Source organism: Atractosteus spatula, chromosome 2, assembly GCF_055471065.1.
Source record: "Atractosteus spatula isolate fAtrSpa1 chromosome 2, fAtrSpa1.hap1, whole genome shotgun sequence".
NCBI lineage: Eukaryota > Metazoa > Chordata > Actinopteri > Semionotiformes > Lepisosteidae > Atractosteus > Atractosteus spatula.
The window spans coordinates 64,737,905-64,757,292 of NC_142707.1; the positions used below are offsets into that span (position 1 = coordinate 64,737,905).

At 37.6% G+C, this 19,388-nt stretch overlaps 2 protein-coding genes across 2 annotated transcripts in view; both read left to right on the top strand.

Annotated features, from left to right (window-relative positions):
• The first annotated feature begins 996 nt into the window (after positions 1-996).
• On the top strand, positions 997-9,161 carry rsad2 (radical S-adenosyl methionine domain containing 2). Its single transcript, XM_088940723.1, has 6 exons — positions 997-1,368; positions 3,205-3,366; positions 5,064-5,293; positions 6,593-6,742; positions 6,949-6,981; positions 8,087-9,161. The coding sequence occupies exons 1-6, from the start codon at positions 1,053-1,055 to the stop codon at positions 8,249-8,251; spliced, it is 1,056 nt and encodes a 351-aa protein (XP_088796849.1). The 5' UTR covers positions 997-1,052; the 3' UTR covers positions 8,252-9,161.
• Positions 9,162-12,150: 2,989 nt separating this feature from the next.
• The window catches only part of LOC148840065 (putative E3 ubiquitin-protein ligase RNF144A-A), a 63,963-nt gene continuing 56,725 nt past the window's right edge, over positions 12,151-19,388 (top strand). Inside the window, exon 1 of the mRNA XM_088909235.1 lies at positions 12,151-12,791. The gene's annotated coding sequence lies outside the window, so the exon portion shown is untranslated. The remainder of the gene's footprint in view (positions 12,792-19,388) is intronic.

Below are 19,388 nucleotides of genomic sequence, written 5' to 3' on the forward strand. Positions count from 1 at the left end.
GACGTAGACGATAGAAAATCGAAACTTAAAGAGCACTCGCTGCTATATGGAAACGAAAGTGAAATTGCAAAGGCAAACCTAAGTCTTTTTTTTATTTTGCTGTGCTGTTTGTTTTGCTAGGGTGTTACACAAGTGCAGCGCTCCTTTAATGACATGGCGTAGCCAACATTAATGCACGAAGAAAATATCATGCATCATTTCAAAATATATAGTAGCATTTAATAAAATGCGTTACTGAAGTGTTTAGATAGGGACTCAAATGCACGTCAGTATTCTAAACTTTTGGGTTACTGATTTCTAATTGAGAATCGAGTTTTTTATGCGTTTTTTTCGTTACTATGTTATTTGAATACTGCTATTCATAAGTATGTAATTGAATATCTGATGTACCAGTTTTACGTCGTAAAGAATGAAAAGAACCAAAAATATACATACACGTTATACTAATACTGGGTGAAGGAGTACCAGCGGCACCACAGAGCTTGTTGATTTTAATGTTACAGCATGTGGACGGCTCTCAGATGGCATGATGAGTTCAATCTGCGCAAAATTCCCTGTCCAGTAGTCTGCAGTAAGCCTTGTAGTTCTTACAACACTTCTTTACCTCAGTATTTCATAGGAATCGTAAAGCCTTAGTAACAATGCCGTACAACGATTCAATATATTGTATGACTGTAAATACAGAAGCATTTCACCCTAATAATATAGCATCAAAGTTACATTCATCCGTTATCTGAAAGACGCTCATAACATTAAGAACCCTCTCACGTAAAATTATGGCATATTAACTGGTGACGTTTTAGCACTGTCTTGAGTTTCTATTCTTGCTTGCATACTTGTGCTTACATACATTCGAACAATGTATTATCAGATGTTTCTATTCTGGTGCATTTTCGATACCTACGTATCGAAACTTGGCGCAGCTTGTAAACAGTAATGTTACGCGCAACTCGTGACCTGTGTCTATAAAAGACCGAGTTCCTCTTGTTAGTGGCACTTGTCACAGACAAATACGGGGGAGACTGGACAGGTCTGGAAGTGAAAAAAAAAACATGTTTACCATTGATTTATTTTTTATGAAAATGATCCTGCAGCTCTGTATGAGTAATCTTTCCAAGGTCTTTGCAAGTCTGTCTGAGAAAGTCTGGATCTGGATCGGGACGAGAAGTTTGCGAGGAAACACTGCGAGAAAGACTGAACGAGACAGCTGCAAAGGAAATATCCAGACGCCAATTCCAACAAGTGTTAATTACCATTTTACACGGGTCTGCAACTACAAATGCGGCTTTTGTTTCCACACGGCAAAAACGTCATTTGTTCTACCAATAGAAGAAGCTAAGAAGGGTCTGCGTTTGCTTAAGCAATCAGGTATGTGAATAGTGTATCGGTATAAGATTTTGTCGGAGAGAGTGAGTACAGCATAAATCCAATATTTGCCGGTGTTGTATGGAATTAATGTATTCATACATTCATGTATGGAAACCTGTATTCCATCTCCGTAAATCGCACGCGCTCCACAAAACTTTCCACAATACTTAATGATGTAGGTAGCTCCTGCGTACATGCCTGTGCCTTCGCTTATTACGATATGGATAATCGATATGACTTTTGTGTATGTTCACTGTGCATTTAATGCGTTTGCTCGGGATTAGAGTAAAGTAAAAAAAAAACTTGAAAGCTCAAGTTTTTTTTACACAAGACAAGGGAACCCGAAAAAAAGCACACAAATGCTACAGTATGTGCATCTTTTGCTCTTATGTGATACATATAAAGCCTTTTATATGTGGAGAATGAGAAAAATAATGAATCCCCGAGAAAACGCTGCGTGCGCATTTCGGAGGATACAGATTTCAAGTGGATACTGGATTGGATATGACACTTCATCATTTTTTAAACCTCTTTCCAAGTGTTACGGCATATTCTGCACTGCTTCGTCTGTTCTTGTTCTTAGCAGTACTGGCGAATTGCATGCCCTACGTCTGCGTGCAATATTTGAAGTTGGGCAGGGGGTCTTGGAGAATTATAACATTTATTAAGGATATCAGCCAAAAACCGGATCCATTTAAACAGGTCTTCATCTACACACCTATTTCTATACAACAACATTAACAGTAATAATTGCAGTCATTAGCATGTCGCTTTTCACCCTAAAGGATCCCCAAACGCTTGACTTCTCGCAGGAGAATCAGATCACCTATCACTTCCACCGGCAGCCTAACTGCCCTGCAGTTTACTCCATCACTCCACCAACTGAATTAAGGAAGACATTTCAAAAGAGTAGATTGTGCAGTCCCAAATGGAATTTAGCCAGCAGGAGGGGTTAACATCCCTACTCTTAGGTACTCTTGCCCTGAGGAAGACCAGCCTTGTTAAGCTTCTGAGATCTGATTAAATAATGTTACTATGGAAGCTACTGTCAGCGCTTCATTCCCTGACAACAGTAAATAAAGGAACAAGTCACAGGTTTATTCAATGCTGAAAAGAGAAGAGAGAAAACACAATGTGTCAGCTGTGGAGCCTTCTTCAGGTGTGAGAAAGCCAGGGCAGACAGCAAAGATTTAATAGCACAGAAGAACAAAAGCTGGGAGAGGGGAGAAGGCAGGAGGGGCAGAGAGGCAGAGAGGCCACTCAGGAAGTGCAAAGTGCACGAAGTGGCTCTCTGCCTCTCTGCCCCTCCTGCCTCTCTTCTCTTTTCAGCATGGAAAAAACCTATTACTTGTTCTTTTGCAGACTACGCATGCTGACGCAGCTCCCCACCTGAATAGTAAATAAAGCCACCTGCTTGTATTTCACTTTGGGTTTTGTAGGTGATGATCATGGTGATGATGACGGGGATACATGATTTCACATCTGGTCCACATGTTAGGCAATACTGGTTATCTGACCTGTTTCCTCTTCCCATGTCATGACATATGGTGTATTGTACTAAAATTAAGTACATACAGTATGTTATACTATAATTGCAATGAATCATTATTCATAATTAGAAATTAAGGGAGTTTTTTTACATTTACTTTGAAGTAAAATGAAAAAGTCAAATGTTCATTGGGACCAATTTGGTTTAGCTAAATGTAAAATCATCTCAAAGTTTGAAGGAAAAGCAATGTTTTAAGAAGAAATAAGCAACAGGCAAGTATACCCCAGGTACAGAAATGATGGAAATGAAATAATCTAGGCTGGTGAGTTACTCATTTTTTGTTTTAGGGATGGAAAAAATCAATTTTTCTGGAGGAGAGCCCTTCTTACACGAAAGAGGTGAATTTCTGGGACAATTGGTTCAGTTCTGCAAACGAGACCTGCAGTTGCCAAGCGTCAGCATTGTAAGCAATGGAAGCATGATAAGAGAAAAATGGTTTCAGCGTTATGGTAAGTTGCACGCATGCAAACTCCGTTGCAGATAAGATCAGATCACTTTATTAGCCATATACAATTTCTTGTATTAGGAATTTGTCTTTTCACATACCCCAGCTTGCTCTCCATGAGACACACAGACAGGTAGAGAGAAGCTTTGGGTCAGAGTGTAGGGTCAGCCATTTAGATGGCACCTCTGGAGCAGTTAGGGGTTAAGGGCCTTGCCTGGGGACCCAACAGAGTAGGATTCCTCTGGCGGCCGCAGGATTCGAACTGGCAACCTTCTGGCCACAGGCACAGATCCTTAGCCACAGGGCCCATTTCTTTTATGCTGTCCAAGACAGTTGTACACTTTGTAGTCAGAGTCAGTGACTGCAGTAAGGGCTGAAACATTTGTAGAAATCATTTTTGAATCCTCAACTACATAGACATATAATGTGTGTGTGTATTAACACAAAATTCCTTTCCACGTTCAAATACAAAAGCCTTAAAAGCCTCACATATTCAGTGCCACGTTATTATTGAATTCTTACTGTGATACGTTTAGCTCAATAAAAGGTAAGACGTTAATATTTCATAGGAGTGGCTAAAATATATAGTTTTTCTTACAATTTACTGTGCTCCCCCATCCTGTATATTGCACTGTAGACATCATTGTTCTGCGATGTATTTGTTATGTCTGTTCAGATCCTGCAGATGGCGGTAGTGATTTATGTGCAGCTGCATCATAATTGATTGTAGATGTCTTTTTTGCTGCTACTAAAATATTGAAAATACTTTCCATCCCATGAGTGTAAAAGGTCCTCATCCAGTAATATACAGTAACACAGTGAAGTGCTGTGTTAGTTCTAGCTTTCATTCATTGAATGAAGAACTGATTAATCACGTGTCATTTCAGTATACTAATTTCCTTACAAGTCTATTTTAATCTTAATAAATCAAAATAATAAAGAATTTGTTAATGTTTAAAGTTTTAAGAAAAAAGTAGGATAAATCAGCCCTTTATTTTGTTAATTCATAATATTTTTTTCTGAAAATGATGGTGCATTGCAGTTAGGGGATTGACAGATCAGTGTCTCCTCTCACAATTCTGTAACATTGTTTTGTAAATTCTGGTCTAAGTGGAAGAGTGCCACCTACTGGTAGAGTACCACTTAACTCCTTATAGCAGCAAAATGGCTCCTATCCCAGAGCAGGCCCAGATGTCTTTATTTTTTTACATCTTTAATAGAACATCCCACTATAAATGCAATGTTTATTAAAAAAACTAAATGTTTTGAGGAAAGAGTCACATAAATCCTGCTGTAATTCTGAATTCAGTTTTGCTTTTTAATCTTGTGCTGGTGCGTCACAGTGAAAATTGATATTCTTGATATTCAGAATGATATTTTTCTTTATTGGGAAAAGATGCTTACTGTGAGCACATTGTTGAGCTTTTTGTCACCCTGTGTTGCAGTTAGTACTGGTAAGCAGCTGGGTGGAATGTGAAAAACTTCAGTAAATAGGGATCTCTACATCTACATCTCATCTCCTTAAATAAGTTTTTAATAGTAAAACCCCCAAAAAACATGAATTGAAATCAGAAATTTGTTGTGAGAAGAACAAACTTCCTCTAGGGCGTATTCCAGATAGCCACTTTGTATTTTGCAGTATTCTTGAGCTGCTGCTTCTGAACTCAGTTGTAACCTGGATGACTTCCTGTCCTCCTGCAGGGGAATATCTAGACATTTTGGCAATTTCCTGCGACAGTTTCAATGAAGAGACCAACTCTCTGATTGGCCGAAGACAGGGGAAGAAAAGCCACTTGGAAAACATATACAAAGTGCGGAACTGGTGTAAAGAGTACAAAGTGGCTTTTAAAATTAATTCAGTCATTAACACTTTTAACGTTGGAGAGGATATGAGAGACTGTATCAGGGAACTCAACCCAGTGCGCTGGAAGGTAAGGTCTTCTAATTTTTGCCTGTTTTCGAATTAGGTGAATGAAGTTATTTCCTATTGCTCTTCGTTTGATATTTTAAAACTGTGTGATCATGACTTGCCTCCAAATTTTCTTCCCTGCAGTGTAATACCATACTTGCTCAATTAAATCTATTATATTAATAATGTAGAACTGTAACTTATTGTATAAGATAATTGTTAGCTGTGCAAAATGCAAAAAGAGTTCCATACTGAACTCCAAAGAAGGTTTATTCTCTAGGCCTTTCTTTAAGGACTAGCTAATCCAGGCTCAGAAATAGTGTGACTGATGAATGTACAGTTTATGCAGTTCATTAGACTAAAATGTGTATAGGTCAGAAACACGTCTCCACTAAACTGTATACTGGGTAAGGAGACAATTCAAGACAATAGCCACAAAATGTCTCTTAGACTCTGAACTGTTTCATATAAATTTCCCTAACAGAGGGATTTTCATAATAGGTTTCACTTCATAATAGTTTATTGTAGGGGGAGTAGATCATTGCAGTTTTCTTAACCAGGTAGAAACAATTAAACCTTGCTACAGTACTTAGCAGGAGGGGAATAGAAGATGTGCTAATTATGTTTTCTAGGCTTATGTGGAAATGAAAGTGATAAGTAAGATCCAGTTATTGTTTGCATTTCACTTTCAAATTTAATTTTCATCCCAAAGTGCTTTACACATGCAGTATAAGAGTAGACCCACATTATCCAGTGCTAAAGTGCTACAGCTTCATTATTACAACAGATGAGATGGAGAATTGAGAAATTATACCACCAACTGAATTAACTGAGAACTTTAGGTTGGGTAGACCGTTCAAGTCCAGTAAGGGTTTTAACCAGGACACTGGGATGAACACTCTCACTCTTATGAAAAGAGCGATGGGATTTTTAATGACCAAGTAGTAAGGACCTTCGTTTAACGTCTCATCTGAAGGACAGCACCTCCTACAACACTGCCCTCAATCTCCATACTGGAGCACCGTTAATTCTAAATTGCTGTCCAGAGGGAAAGTGACTCACCAGCACCAATTACAGCAGCAACCTGATTGTCTTTAGAGGTCTCCCATTCCAGTACTAGACAGGCCCAAACCTGCTTAGTTGGAGATGCTAAGATTATGTTACCAGGTGGTAATGCTGCTGTAAAAGGCTTTGGTATTGTTAAATGCTTTGCAACCTGTAATATTGTCTCTGCTATTATATCTCAAAATTATAGGCCTTAACTCAGTTTTAAAGTGCCAGTCATCGTAGTCTTAGTCATGATAGTACTTTTTCCCTGCAGGTATTTCAGTGCCTGATTATCGAGGGGGAGAATGCTGGTGAAAATGCCCTGAGGGAGGCTGAGAAGTTTGTCATCAGTGACCAACAATTCCAGGACTTCCTGGACCGCCACAGTGACATGGAGTGTTTAGTGCCAGAATCAAATCAAAAGGTACTGTACAGCTGGTGATGTAATCGTAGAAAATAGATCAATCACAGACCTCTTCATGAATCATAAGAGGATTACTCACTATTGACAAATTGTGATCTCTTTATTCCTCTGTAATGCTTAATAAGGAGTAATTTATATAAGAAATGTTCCTTTGTATCCGATATTTCAGACTATATTAATGCTTAACATTTTTTGTATGTTTTTAGATGAGAGACTCATACCTCATCCTGGATGAATATGTAAGTCCTTAATCTATTCTTTAATATCTTACATAAAGAGCCTGTTGTCCAATTTTCTGAATATTTACAGATGATTACATAAATTACTGTGCATGGTTCTGCAGATACACATTGACCTACATTGTACCACATACAGTATATCTTTCTACCTTGCAATACAGCTGTCTGGGCTTTCACTTTCATCTGTAGTTATCTACACGCTGCTTAGCAGTTTATTAAGGAAACTTGTCCACCACAGAAAATCAAACCCCAGACATCTTGTCTTTCATGTCTTTTTATTTAATTCTTCTGCTGCATTGGTTAGGTCACATTTTCTTATTATGGCAAGTGCAACATGCTAGTAATGGCATTTCAGAATGCTTAAGTGAAACATCTGCATACAGAAGCCTGTGCTTTGATGAGCAAACTCCCCAGATTAATAATAAGCAAATCTAAAACTCAATTGCAGTTCTCGTCTAAAGCACTAAGTCCCATCATTGTGACGGGTTTAGTCCACAATTAAAAAATTGAGTGTAAGTGGAAGCTTCCATGCACTTACCAAGCCAAAGATATTCTCATTTACCTCACCTTAAGTCATCAAGGCAACTCGAAATGTCTGAAAATAATATTAAGAACTATTTTGAAAACAATGTTTCCTTGTGCACAGGAAACAGTTCTATGTCCTCTTGCCTGTTCTGTAATACCCTACTGCCCTTTCAGTCACAAAGCTGCAACGAGGAAATGAGTTAGCACATTATCTGAGTTTTGACAACTAGGAGTAGAGAGGAAAAGCCAAGTAATTTTTATTTTCATGGAGTCCTCAGAGGAAAATTAGCTACAGGTATTTTCTGGAACTATAAGGGAGCTCTAACTGCAGAGTCTAGGGTAATTTTTCATGATATCTTCTTACTTTTCAACAATGTACTGATTAAGAATCCAGTAGAAAGATAAGGTGCCTCCAAGTGCAATATTTTAAATAACAATGACAATATTTTGAAACAATAAACTATATTTTATTGTTTCAAAGAACGAGTACCAATGCTTTTCATGTGCACATTTTTTAAAACACGCAGGCCACACTATAATTCCTTTCACTTGCATTTCTTTTTTGTTTTTTTCCTTTTAGATGCGCTTCTTGGATTGCACAGGAGGCAGAAAAGACCCTTCAAAGTCCATTCTTGATGTAGGTGTTGACAACGCCATTATGTTTAGCGGCTTTGATGAGAAGATGTTCTTAAAGAGAGGTGGAAAATACACCTGGAGCAAAGCAGATATGAAACTGGAGTGGTGACTTACTGTATAGGAAAGCTTTTGTACACCAGCAGCATATACAGTAGTTTGTATTCCAGATAAAATGTTTAGCGATCAAAATATACAAGATTTACAAAATGTAAAATGTTGAGACTAAGATTTTGCACTTATATTTTGTGGAATTTTCAAACCTTGTCATATTTATATACATTTTGCAGTGTATGTTTTAATAATTTTATATTTAGCACCATGATACATTTTGTGTTATAGCTGAAAATATAAATATATTCCTACATTTTGCACTTTATAAATAAGGATTGTTTATTTATAGTAAGTGATCCTGATAATTAACTTTTATCTGCAGGCATTATATTATCATTATTAGTAGTAGTAAGAGTAGTAGTAGTAGTTCAGCAGATTATTTTCATCACTTTGTCCTACCATATCTCCAGACCCCTGTATTTGTAATATTCTCTCTTCACTTTTCTGCTGGCCCCTTAACACTTCCCTCTCTTCATTCTCCTGCCTCTGATTCTCCTCACTTGCAACTCTGAATATCTACCATCACCTTCCTAAGACCCACCTCCTGCTCAGAAAGCATCTGTCCTTCCTGTGATCTATTCCATCTTACAGCACATAATCTATCACCACAAATACAGCATTAATTCACACTACCCACTGTGCTACATCAGATGCCATACCTGTATTAAACTGTTCAGTTGTATTATATGGTATTTCTTAATTTAATTAGCTTGATTATTATTTTTTTATTCCTGTGTACAGTAAGCATTTGTGTTATGTTGTGTTTTTTTTAAGAAGGCATAAGCTAAATAAGATTTAATTTAATTATCCACTATGGATTTTAATTATATATATGTTTTAAAGATATGTACAATGAATTTAAAAGACAGAATAAAATGACCACTCAATATTAAAAAAAATTAAAATCATGTGACTGCATGACTTGTTTTTTAGAATTTCATTTAAAGTGTCGAATAAATCACCTAAATGAAGTCCACATAAAATAAAGAAATCAAATACTGCACTGTTCTGGGAGAGTATCGCTATATACTGTATAGATATATAGTTTTCTCCAAACACAAGAAGTGTATTGGTATGTGATGTTTTAGAAGAAATTGACATTTTAACCTTTTTGTACCTCCTTCATGAATAACAATACTGATATAAAAATACAAACAATACTGTATTTATTAGTCCATATACTGAAAAGTAAAGTGTCTTTTACTGTTTTTTGCATAATCATTGACTTGCACAGGTCTGTCTCTAGCTGAAGTAATTTCTAATTCAACAGAGCACTTTTCTCTGCATAAGTAAGCAGCCATTATAGTGATCCATAATGCTTGTTGCACAAGGAGCTTGGTAAAGGCAACACACAGAGTAACATAAATATCCATCCATTTATTATCAGAATACGACTTTTTCCTGGCAAGAGTTTTGGCAAATCAGTCCACCACAGGGATAATATAAATATAAACTATGAAAGCAAACATACTGTGCAGGTGAAAAAAAGCCATTTTAAGTAAAGGAGGTTTTATACAGTCATAAGTTTCATCATCAACTTTATCATCTTTACCCTTTACGCTGGAGAAGAGCTTGTGCCAGATTCTTCCACAGAACCCCGTCTTCGTCTGTTCTCATTTCACTTACTCCCACAGACAGTGGGTTTGTTTTATCATCTTACACATCTTTTTCTTGGGTGTGTGTGTGTTTTTGTTTGTCTCTTGGTTCCCAGCCCAGCATTTTCTCAATTCAGTATTTATTCAATCTCTGTTCATTCTACTCTCTCGTGTTCATTCTTAAAATATTTTTGCAAGCTCTTGATGGTCCTCGAACCCAGTCCTATTCCAGGAGTACCACCACATTTGCTGGTATTCATTCTAGCTAATCTCTTTCTTTATTTAGGTAACTTGACTTCAATTTAAACTTTTAGTAGTTGCAGCTCTTAAACAGTCGGACAGGATTAGGAATTAGCATGGATCCTGGAATAGATGCCAGATATCAAAACTCAGATATCAAATTCCTCTCACTTAGGATTAAATTGTTTTAGTGACCGGATGGACATTAATATATATAGCCAGCAGCCATATCACTTTGCAACTCACAACTGGCAACCCACTGAAGCTAAGCAGGTGTGAGCCTGGTCAGTACCTGGATGAGAGACCTCCTGGGAAAAACTAAGGTTGCAGCTGGAAGAGGTGTTAGCGGGGCCACCAGGGGGCGCTCACCCTGTGGTCTATGTGGGTCCTAATACCCCAGTATAGTGACAGGAATACTAAACTGTAAAAAGCTGCTGTCCTTTGGATGAGATGTAAAACTGAGGTCCTGACTCTCTGTGGTCACTAACAATCCCAGGACTTTTCTCGAAAAGAGTAGGGGTGTACTCTGGCCAAATTGCCATTGGCCCTTACCAATCATGGCCTCCTAATAATCCTCATCTATAAATTGGCTACATCACCCTGTTCTTCTCCCCACTAATAGCTGATATGTGGTGAGTGTACTGGTGCACTATGGCTGCCATCGCATCATCCAGGTGGATGCTGCACATTGGTGGTGGTGGAGGGGAGTCCCCATTACCTGTAAAGTGCTTTGAGTGGAGTGTCCAGAAAAGTGCTATATAAGTGTAAGCAATTATTATTATTAACCAATTTGTCTCAACCACCAACTCCAAGCTTCATTTGGAGGAGTACTGGATGCAGTGTCACTCCCACTAGTTTCAGTGCACCATTCATTGATAACCAGTCAGGAGCAGTTTAGAAAACTAATGGAGTACAACTATTTTACACCAACTTGAAACAGAGATCTATTTTTTTCCACATTTCCTGGAAAAAAATATATATTTCTGAAATAAATACAAGAAACCACTTGCTTGATTTTAACAGAAAAAAAGCTGTACCATTTGCCTCAGCATGTTATACTGAATGAGGAGCAAACATCGTTCCACAAGTGCATTAGCTTGTTATAGAAAACGATATCTTATATGTTAATAAGAACAAGTAAAGTTTAATTTGGAAAATGGGGAAATAGAACTCAAAAGCATGTTTTGACTGTGAAACCTAATGCAGCTGGGTTGTTCCATTTGAACATATCAGCATGGAATTAAGGTTTACTTGTTCCTCTGCTGCTTCTCACTGCAACACCTTACTGTATGTTGTGATTTGTATACAACATGATCTGTCCAAACATTTTGAGGTCAATTGCTCAGGGATAACGCCCTAAGATTAAAGTCTTCAAATGAGCGAATATAAAAATCTTAATAGTTCATTATGAAATTTCTTTTCATACAAAAACTGTTGCTTATATCATTGAATTACAAAAAAACAACAACATCGCCATTAAATTACAACTCGTTCACTTCAGTACAAAAATTCCTTGATGATTTTTGAAAGTCCGTGTTATCAGCAAATGGCTTTATCATTCAAAACAGTTTGTTGAATAGTTTGAATGCATATTTAAAAACTGTCGTACTAGTTTACTTATATTTACATATGTACATTTAACAGAATGTGTGTTTATGTAGGATTTACTCGTGGTGTTACTTTACTTCGATACTTCTTTTTTTAAATAAATGTGTATGCACTTCTTTTGTTACGCGACGTTGTGCACGTTATCCTAAAAGCAAAGGTGAAGAGAATAATCAAAATGAACTGGTTTTAAATGGTGAAATGACGTGATTTCGAATACAATAGATTTCTCTATACAAAGAATTTGTACATCGATTTTGGCTAAATGTAAATAATATTTTTATGTAAAAAAAATTAAATCTATGTACAGCCCTAAATGGTTAGCGAACAGTCGAAAACCATTAGCTAGGCTTCAATTGTTTTACGTGCTATACTTTTGGCCGGCAAGGGACGCTCTTCCTGATTTTTTGTGTCGGATTTGTAGTCGCCTCTTCCCAGCATTGCAACTCGCAAATACAGACAAATGGCGTCCTTCCAGCCAGACCGAGCAGTTGGTTGTCTCCAGAGCGTGTAGAGCGAGGTTCGCCCACTTTGAATTTTGCAAAGAAGAATTACCACGGCAAACCCTGGTAATTATGTGGATGTAACACTGAGACAACGATGATAGAGGAGCTCCAAAAATGGACGTCGCCCAGTTGCTTCTAGGAAATCAGAGACAAATAATTTTTTCAGGTCTCTAGTTGCTCTGATGCTCTGTAGCTGCTAGATTTGATGCTTGTTTTGCGCGCTATTCAACTACCTGTTTTGTTGAACGATGCATTTCTATTTTTTTATTTAACGTACCCTGATTGGTATCGTCTTTCATCCGCAGTTTCCCAGTATATCGAATTACTGTATTCTGCCTTTGCTGGGCTTGAATGCTATGGATATATTAAGTACAATGTCAGTCACCATACCCTGTGATACTTTCTGTATCCAGTTCTTGTAATATATGCATTTCTGCAAGTACAACAGATCGCATCAGTTCCTGCACTACAGTTAAAATACGATTTGGGAGATAATCTTGGTAAAACTCGAGAGAACCATCCATCATTCAACGCTTTTTAAAGATTTGGCAGCGTTTAAGTACGGACGACGGAATACACACAAAAAAAACAGGTAAGGTTTACTGCGTAGTCTTGGATTTTGGTCGAGATCGATTTTAAACTCGTGAGAGCCAGTTGAGAGTGTGATCGGTGGAATCGGCTGTGTTGTTATTAGGGTCGTCCGTGTTATGGGTGCAAAAAGCAGAATTGGGAGCGTCCGTTGAGAGAGTATTAGTATTGAGTAACAACGGCGTATTCCGGGCGATTATGCGTGAATGTCCGCAGGCAGGACTACAGCTGTAATTCTGTTGCAAGTATCACCAGGTTTGAGCCCTGGCATAGCTATGAATTCAGTAATTTTGAGGTGAAATTTAAGGGCAGACCCGCTATCTGACTTGGGATCTCCATTTTGCTCTTTTCATCTGAGTCAAGTTTTAGATGCCCGCTTGAGCTAAGTATATTACTGCAGACAGCAGACGTGCTGTGAACGGGAATTGTTTGAGTATGCAGTTTGAAGTTAACATGGTAAATTTTCAAAAAAAAGTTTTACTCTGTAGTTATCCGGCTCCCATTGTTTCATTGAAAAAAGTAATACCAAGTTTTTTTTTTACAGTAACTGGATATTTTACATCTTAAACATCAAAGTATATTGACCTTAAACCTTATAATACAGCTTCGAACAGTTAATTATTTAATGGTAGATACTGCGTTATCGTAAACCACAGCGGTGATGTGTTGTGCTTAAATAGTTTAAATGACTGGAAAGTGCTCTTTTAGCATGGATTAATGTTGGTACCTTAATTTAAAAACATTGCAAGATCTGGGAATAACCGCTTAATGGGTTCGATCTTCTACTGTAGCATTTAGTTCACAGAAGTGCGTCACCCACCTGGGTGAGGCATGGGCATCGGTATGTACCAGCCACAAACAGCTGATCAGGTGAAGTATAAGTATAATATCGTACACAATTTAATTAAGGGAAAGTATTTCAGAAGTCAGATTGGGCAAGCCCATATTGACTTTTAGTCACTACAGTTAACTACAAGGGTTAACACGCCTACCATTGAGAACAGTGTCGTGAGACCTTTAAGGACCAAGAAGTCAGGATCTCAGTTAACATCACAAAGGCAACACCTACAACACAGTGACCCTAGTCACCATATTGGTTAACTGATTTGGAAATTCTGTTTCAGAGGGAAGAGTACAATCTACCAGTCCAGCAAAGCCACTCTCTCAGCACAGTATTTATATCGGGCCCAGCCTTGTCTAGCTTCTGAGCTCTTTCAGAAGTTGAGAAATTCTCCTTCAAGAGTTTTTGTAACTTTACATTTCCACTTACCACATTTCCAGTCGTATCCCAGGGTACAATGTTGCAGGAACTCAAACTCACCTAATCTTGGATCTTGCAAATCTGTCAATATGTATTTTTGCAGGTTCCCTCATTTTGGTGCCTAAGAAATAGCTCCTATTTTATTTAATATAACACATGTTTTTTCACCATGCACCATTTCTTATGCTTTATACAGTATATTCTGACACATTTCACATAACACAATAAGAATGTAATTTTAAAGGTTTTATGGGACACTTATCTTTGAAGAGCAGGACAGAACAGTGATGTCAAGGTGAAGTGACTAATTATTGTAAACTGTGGCTGTGGTACAAGCTTTATTTTTTAATTTGCTATTTGTTTTAATGCGTTATCTGTTTGCATGTTCTCCTTGTGTCCATATAGGTTTTCTCCAGGTGCTCTGGTTTCCTTCCACAGTCCAAAGATATGCTGGTATGCTGTGGTGTGAGTGTGTGTTTGTGTCTGTGTGTTCCCTGCGATGGACTGGCATACTGTCTCGGGTATATACTGCTTTATGCCCAGTGTTTCCAAGGATAGACTTTAGACCACCGTGACCCTGAATTGGATAAGCCATTATTGAAAGTGATGTGATGATGATTATAGTCCATTCTCCTTTGACAGGAATGATTTCCAGCACTCATTTATCACTTCTCATACATTTCACTGAGAATGAGAGTTGCTGCATTTGTTGCATCTTACTTCAGAGGATTGTTGTTGATCTTAAAAAATACGAAGCACAGCTCATTTTCACAACAATACAGCTTGGCTTAAAATATCAGGACATTATGTAACCCAATGCTATAACTTCTCCTTTCTCTTCAGCTTTTGCCTTTTCCACAACCACTGGGAAATAGAAAAATCCAAATATTTTCTTCACTTTTGTGATCACCCTGAAAGGATGCCGCACAACACTTTGAGGTGTTTCCTATTTGTTAAAGGTGGATGGGAGTCTGAACCTGCTAGATGAGATCCTCAGATCTATTTGCAACTATCCAAGAGGATAGAGGTTCCAGTCTGCCTCTATGCGTAACCTTGCTTATGTTCTGTACAAGTTCATCCAGACTTCTGTTATCTGTTATTTAGGGATATGCTGCATTATTTAAACAACACTAGTCACATTTTAATAATGAATTGGCGCGTTAGTCTTTTGTACATTAAAGTTTCCATCTGCTTACCTTCGGATATCTTCACAGGAAGATAAGGATGTTTATTTTTTACTGCTTGTGTGCGCTTAAATGTTTTTACATTAGACTTATTAATAAGGATGTAGTTGGTATCTACAGATTAAATGCAATACAAAAACTTTAAGATCATAGTGTTTTCAACATGAAACAGTATTGTCTTTTGTCTTTGTCATTTGTAATTTAATACGTTATTAGTTAATTTAATTTTATTGATAATTTCATAAATATTCGAAGATCTATGGCAATAATACTCCGCTCGGTAGTTTGGCTAAAGTCTAATTTATAGCGGAGGTGTTATTTGAATTGGGTTGCTTTATTGGCTGAGAGAATAAAGCTCTCAGATCCCCTACCTCTCCACCCTTTGCAATGCATGAACCATGGATCTGCCACGAGGGTGAAGATGGAGTGGAGAGAGGGATGTGAACAGCAAGAAGAGCTGTGACATTTATACATAGTTGGGTGGATGGGTGCCAAAGTATTGTTTGGCCTTCATAACTTTAATGCAAAACTCCACTGGTAGACAGGCCTTGGAATCAAGCCTGTGGCTTCTCCTTAAAATTTGAGCTCTCGCTACTTTTCATATGAGGTGCTGATATATTCACAAATTAGCACTATGTGAGTTACAGAGAAAAAAAATAAGTAATAAGTTTATTCCATGCTGAAAAGAGATGGAATTTCAGCATGGAATAAACCTATTACTTGTTCCTTTGCAGCCTACGCATGCTGACGCAGCTACCCACCTAAGAAAAAATAGTCAACCGGTTTTTGTCCATGCACTCTTAAAAGTACTGAAATTACTGTCTGTCCTCCAGATCAGTTCTATTGACCGAAACCACTGCATTGCACTTTGATATGACCACTACCTTGATTACTGTATTCATCCTGCTTGTTATCAATTCAGTATTCGAGGAACTGGTTACAGCAAAACTTTGAAATGGAATAGATTGGAATGGCTGGAAATTGAATAGCCTTGTTCTAGATTATGTAACCTAAGTGTTGCAGAATAGCATTAGAACTGAATTGTCTGGGTCAGGCTGAATCGTACATAAAGCTAAGAGAGGTTTGTGATCTTGAATTAGTTCTGTATTAGTAAGAATGTGGAGGTATTTGAGAATTCCTTTAAACTTTTTAAAAACTATTTAAAAAGCTGATGTTTTAATTCGTTTGTTTATTGTGATGCTGAGGTCTCACTGTAATCTAATCAGTGCAGAACTGTGTGAGTCTCTGATAGCTACAATGCTACTTAACAAATCTAGCAAACATTTATTTTTACAAATCCTTACGTAATCTGTTATATGTTTGACTGCTTTAAAAAGAAAAAATGGTTCAGACAATATTATGGGAAAAGTGGGGAATAGTTATTTATTTTGGCTTTGTGTCACATAAAGTAAAACTAAGCATTTCTTGTGAGGTCTGCTTTACAGTTTCCAGATTGTATTTTGCTGAGTAGATCTTTGAGTCAAATCCAGGACTTTGTGAGCCCACTCTCTGCTAAATTGTGTTCCAGCCGAGTTCTTAATTTAAATCCAAGATTTAACTAATGTTTTACTAATTAGACATTTTGTAATTGTTTTCAGCTCTGACTCTGTAAGCATTTATGTTTACCAGTCAGTGCGATTATTTCACCTGAAAATGTCAACTTTTAGGGTTAAAAAAAACAAAAAAGGTTTAGTCAGCCACCTTGTTACATGAGTTAAGCACACAAGGATGCTGTAAAATAGGGCAAGGAAAACTAATAGATATAAAGCTGTATTTTTAAGGTTTAAGCATTTCTGCTTTAGCATTTTCTGTCAGCGCCTTACCATTTAAAGCTGACATTGAATAACATTAAGATAATCTGATTGTATGCTATGTATATTATACATTATAAATATTATTTATATTCCAGTTTTTCATTAAGGTGTATTAAATAAATGTATTCCTGAGATTTGTACGTCATGGTTAGGCTGCTGCCTTTTATGATGGTGTCTGTGTGTTTCATATTAACCTAAACAAAACCTGGTTTAAACAATATTGCAAATGTGACAAGCGCAGCTCACCCTACCACTGTTGGGTTTTCGATCCTGGTCGTTTTGCGACAGCCAGCAGAGAATTCTACTGCACCACAAGGCCGTATTCTTTGCTGCTGCAGAGATTTACAGCATTTTAAGTATCACGGGGAGAGAGTGACATCAGTTCTCTCTCTGACTCAATGCATGAGCCCAGTGACACTCTCCCCATCTCGATAACTCCTTTATTCTCCACTGCTAGACATCAGCCTAAGAAATCTGAGTCATGGCTCCTGCGTGGGCTTCCCTGCTCTTGCTGGGATCCGATCACGCTCGCTCGTGGGTGCTGAGTGTGCAGCAGTGCCTCTCTGTAGACAGCGGATAACTCCACCAAGCTCAAAGAGCAGTAAGATTCTACACAACATCAGTGAGTAGTCCAGCTCTACTCTGGCCCTGCCAGGTTTCCATCATGGTTGCTAGAGGGCCCAGAGCCACACAGCGCCACTCTAAACCCAGAGGAGAATTCTGCTGTCTCACAAGACAGGGTCCTGTCTAATAGTTTCGCTCTGTCAAGATTACAGAGGGAGAGGTGTTGTAACTTGTTACTGGCATAGTGCATGGGCCCTGTTGCAGCACTGTGAGGACTGCTGGGGAAAATGGAATCATTCTGAGAAGAAATAGACTGCCTGGAGAGGATAAATTGTTGGGAGACATTCCTTCGCTTCGTTCCACACTGCCACTTGTAGTTGTCATCTTCTGTTGTGCTATGCTCACTGCTTATTTTTAGCCTTCTTGTAGAAGACATTCTGGAGTTTAAAGGTGTAAGTTAGCCTATAGCCAATATCAATCAATAGTAGTGATAAGGTGTGCCTGGCTTTTGTTGGGGATAATATTCCTTTGCTTTGATCTGAACTGGATTTGTTTGTCACCCGATTTGTTATTCAGGAATTTCATGGGTATATTTAATTCAGCAATCGTTTAGATTATTCAGAGATTAAGAAATAAATAAAATAGTATAAATAAGTGAGAAATGAGCGTTTAAGTTCTTTCTCGTCCAGCTATTCTTCATATTATGGTGGTGGAACCTAATAAATACAAATAATAAATACAAATACCTTTTCAAAGAATTGCTTTTGAAACTTATAAAAATAAAATAAAACGTATTTACGCCCTTTGGCATTTTCACATTTTATTTTCAGACTTTGTGTAATCAAAATGAATTTATTCATACCACTGATCAACACAAAGCTGTTAATGCCAAATAATAAAAAAAACTCAAAAGCTTTGTCTTAACTGCAAATAAAACAAATGGTGGTGAATGCATTTTATAGGCACTCTATTTTATTGCAAATGTTTAAAGATGTGAATCCACAATCCTAACGCTAACCCACACCTTTGTTTTGGGCGGAGCGGTGGCTCTGTGGCTAAGGATCTGCGCCTGTGGCTGGAGAGGTTGCCGGTTAAAATCCCGCACGTGGCAGAGGAATCCTACTCTGTTGGGCCCCTGAGCAAGGCCCTTAACCCCAGCTGCTCCAGGGGCGCTGTACAATGGCTGACCCTGCGCTCTGACCCCAAGCTTCTCTCCCTGTCTGTGTGTCTCATAGAGAGAAAGTTGGGGTATGTGAAAAGATACATTCCTAATACAAGAAATTGTATAGGGCTGATAAAGCAACATGATTATTATTATTATTATCATTAATAATACAATAAATGGTATGAATGATATTCCGTGGAATAGTATTGTTGGTATAATTCACAAAATAAAATAAAATATGAACAGAGTACTTTAGAATTGGTTATATACCACATTAACATATTGACATTTGAGCATATCAGTATATATAAAATAAATTTAGACTGATTGAAAGCATCATTCTTTTAGGTCGTGCTGGCATTTATGTTGCTTTGATGATACAATAGATTAAGAACCATTAATTTATCATATAAAATTAAAGAAATATTATAAAGCTCATTGAGTTAGGGTATTCTTAGAGCTATCTCCAAGTACACTTTAGCAATACTGTACATCTCCTTTGTGCCTTCTTTTCAGATCAGTGGATGTTTATTAAATATTCCAAATATATTCATGAAATTGAATGCCATTTTTATCACAGCTGGCTCCATTCAGTATGATATTTCCTAAGCTT

What these genes read in the sequence shown, in the direction of transcription:
- rsad2 (XM_088940723.1), top strand. Translation starts at nt 1,053, where the DNA reads ATGTTTACCATTGATTTATTTTTTATGAAAATGATCCTGCAGCTCTGT. An exon ending in GCGTTTGCTTAAGCAATCAG is followed by an intron (nt 1,369 to 3,204) that starts GTATGTGAATAG and finishes TTTTTGTTTTAG; the next exon opens with GGATGGAAAAAATCAATTTT. An exon ending in TCAACCCAGTGCGCTGGAAG is followed by an intron (nt 5,294 to 6,592) that starts GTAAGGTCTTCT and finishes TTTTCCCTGCAG; the next exon opens with GTATTTCAGTGCCTGATTAT.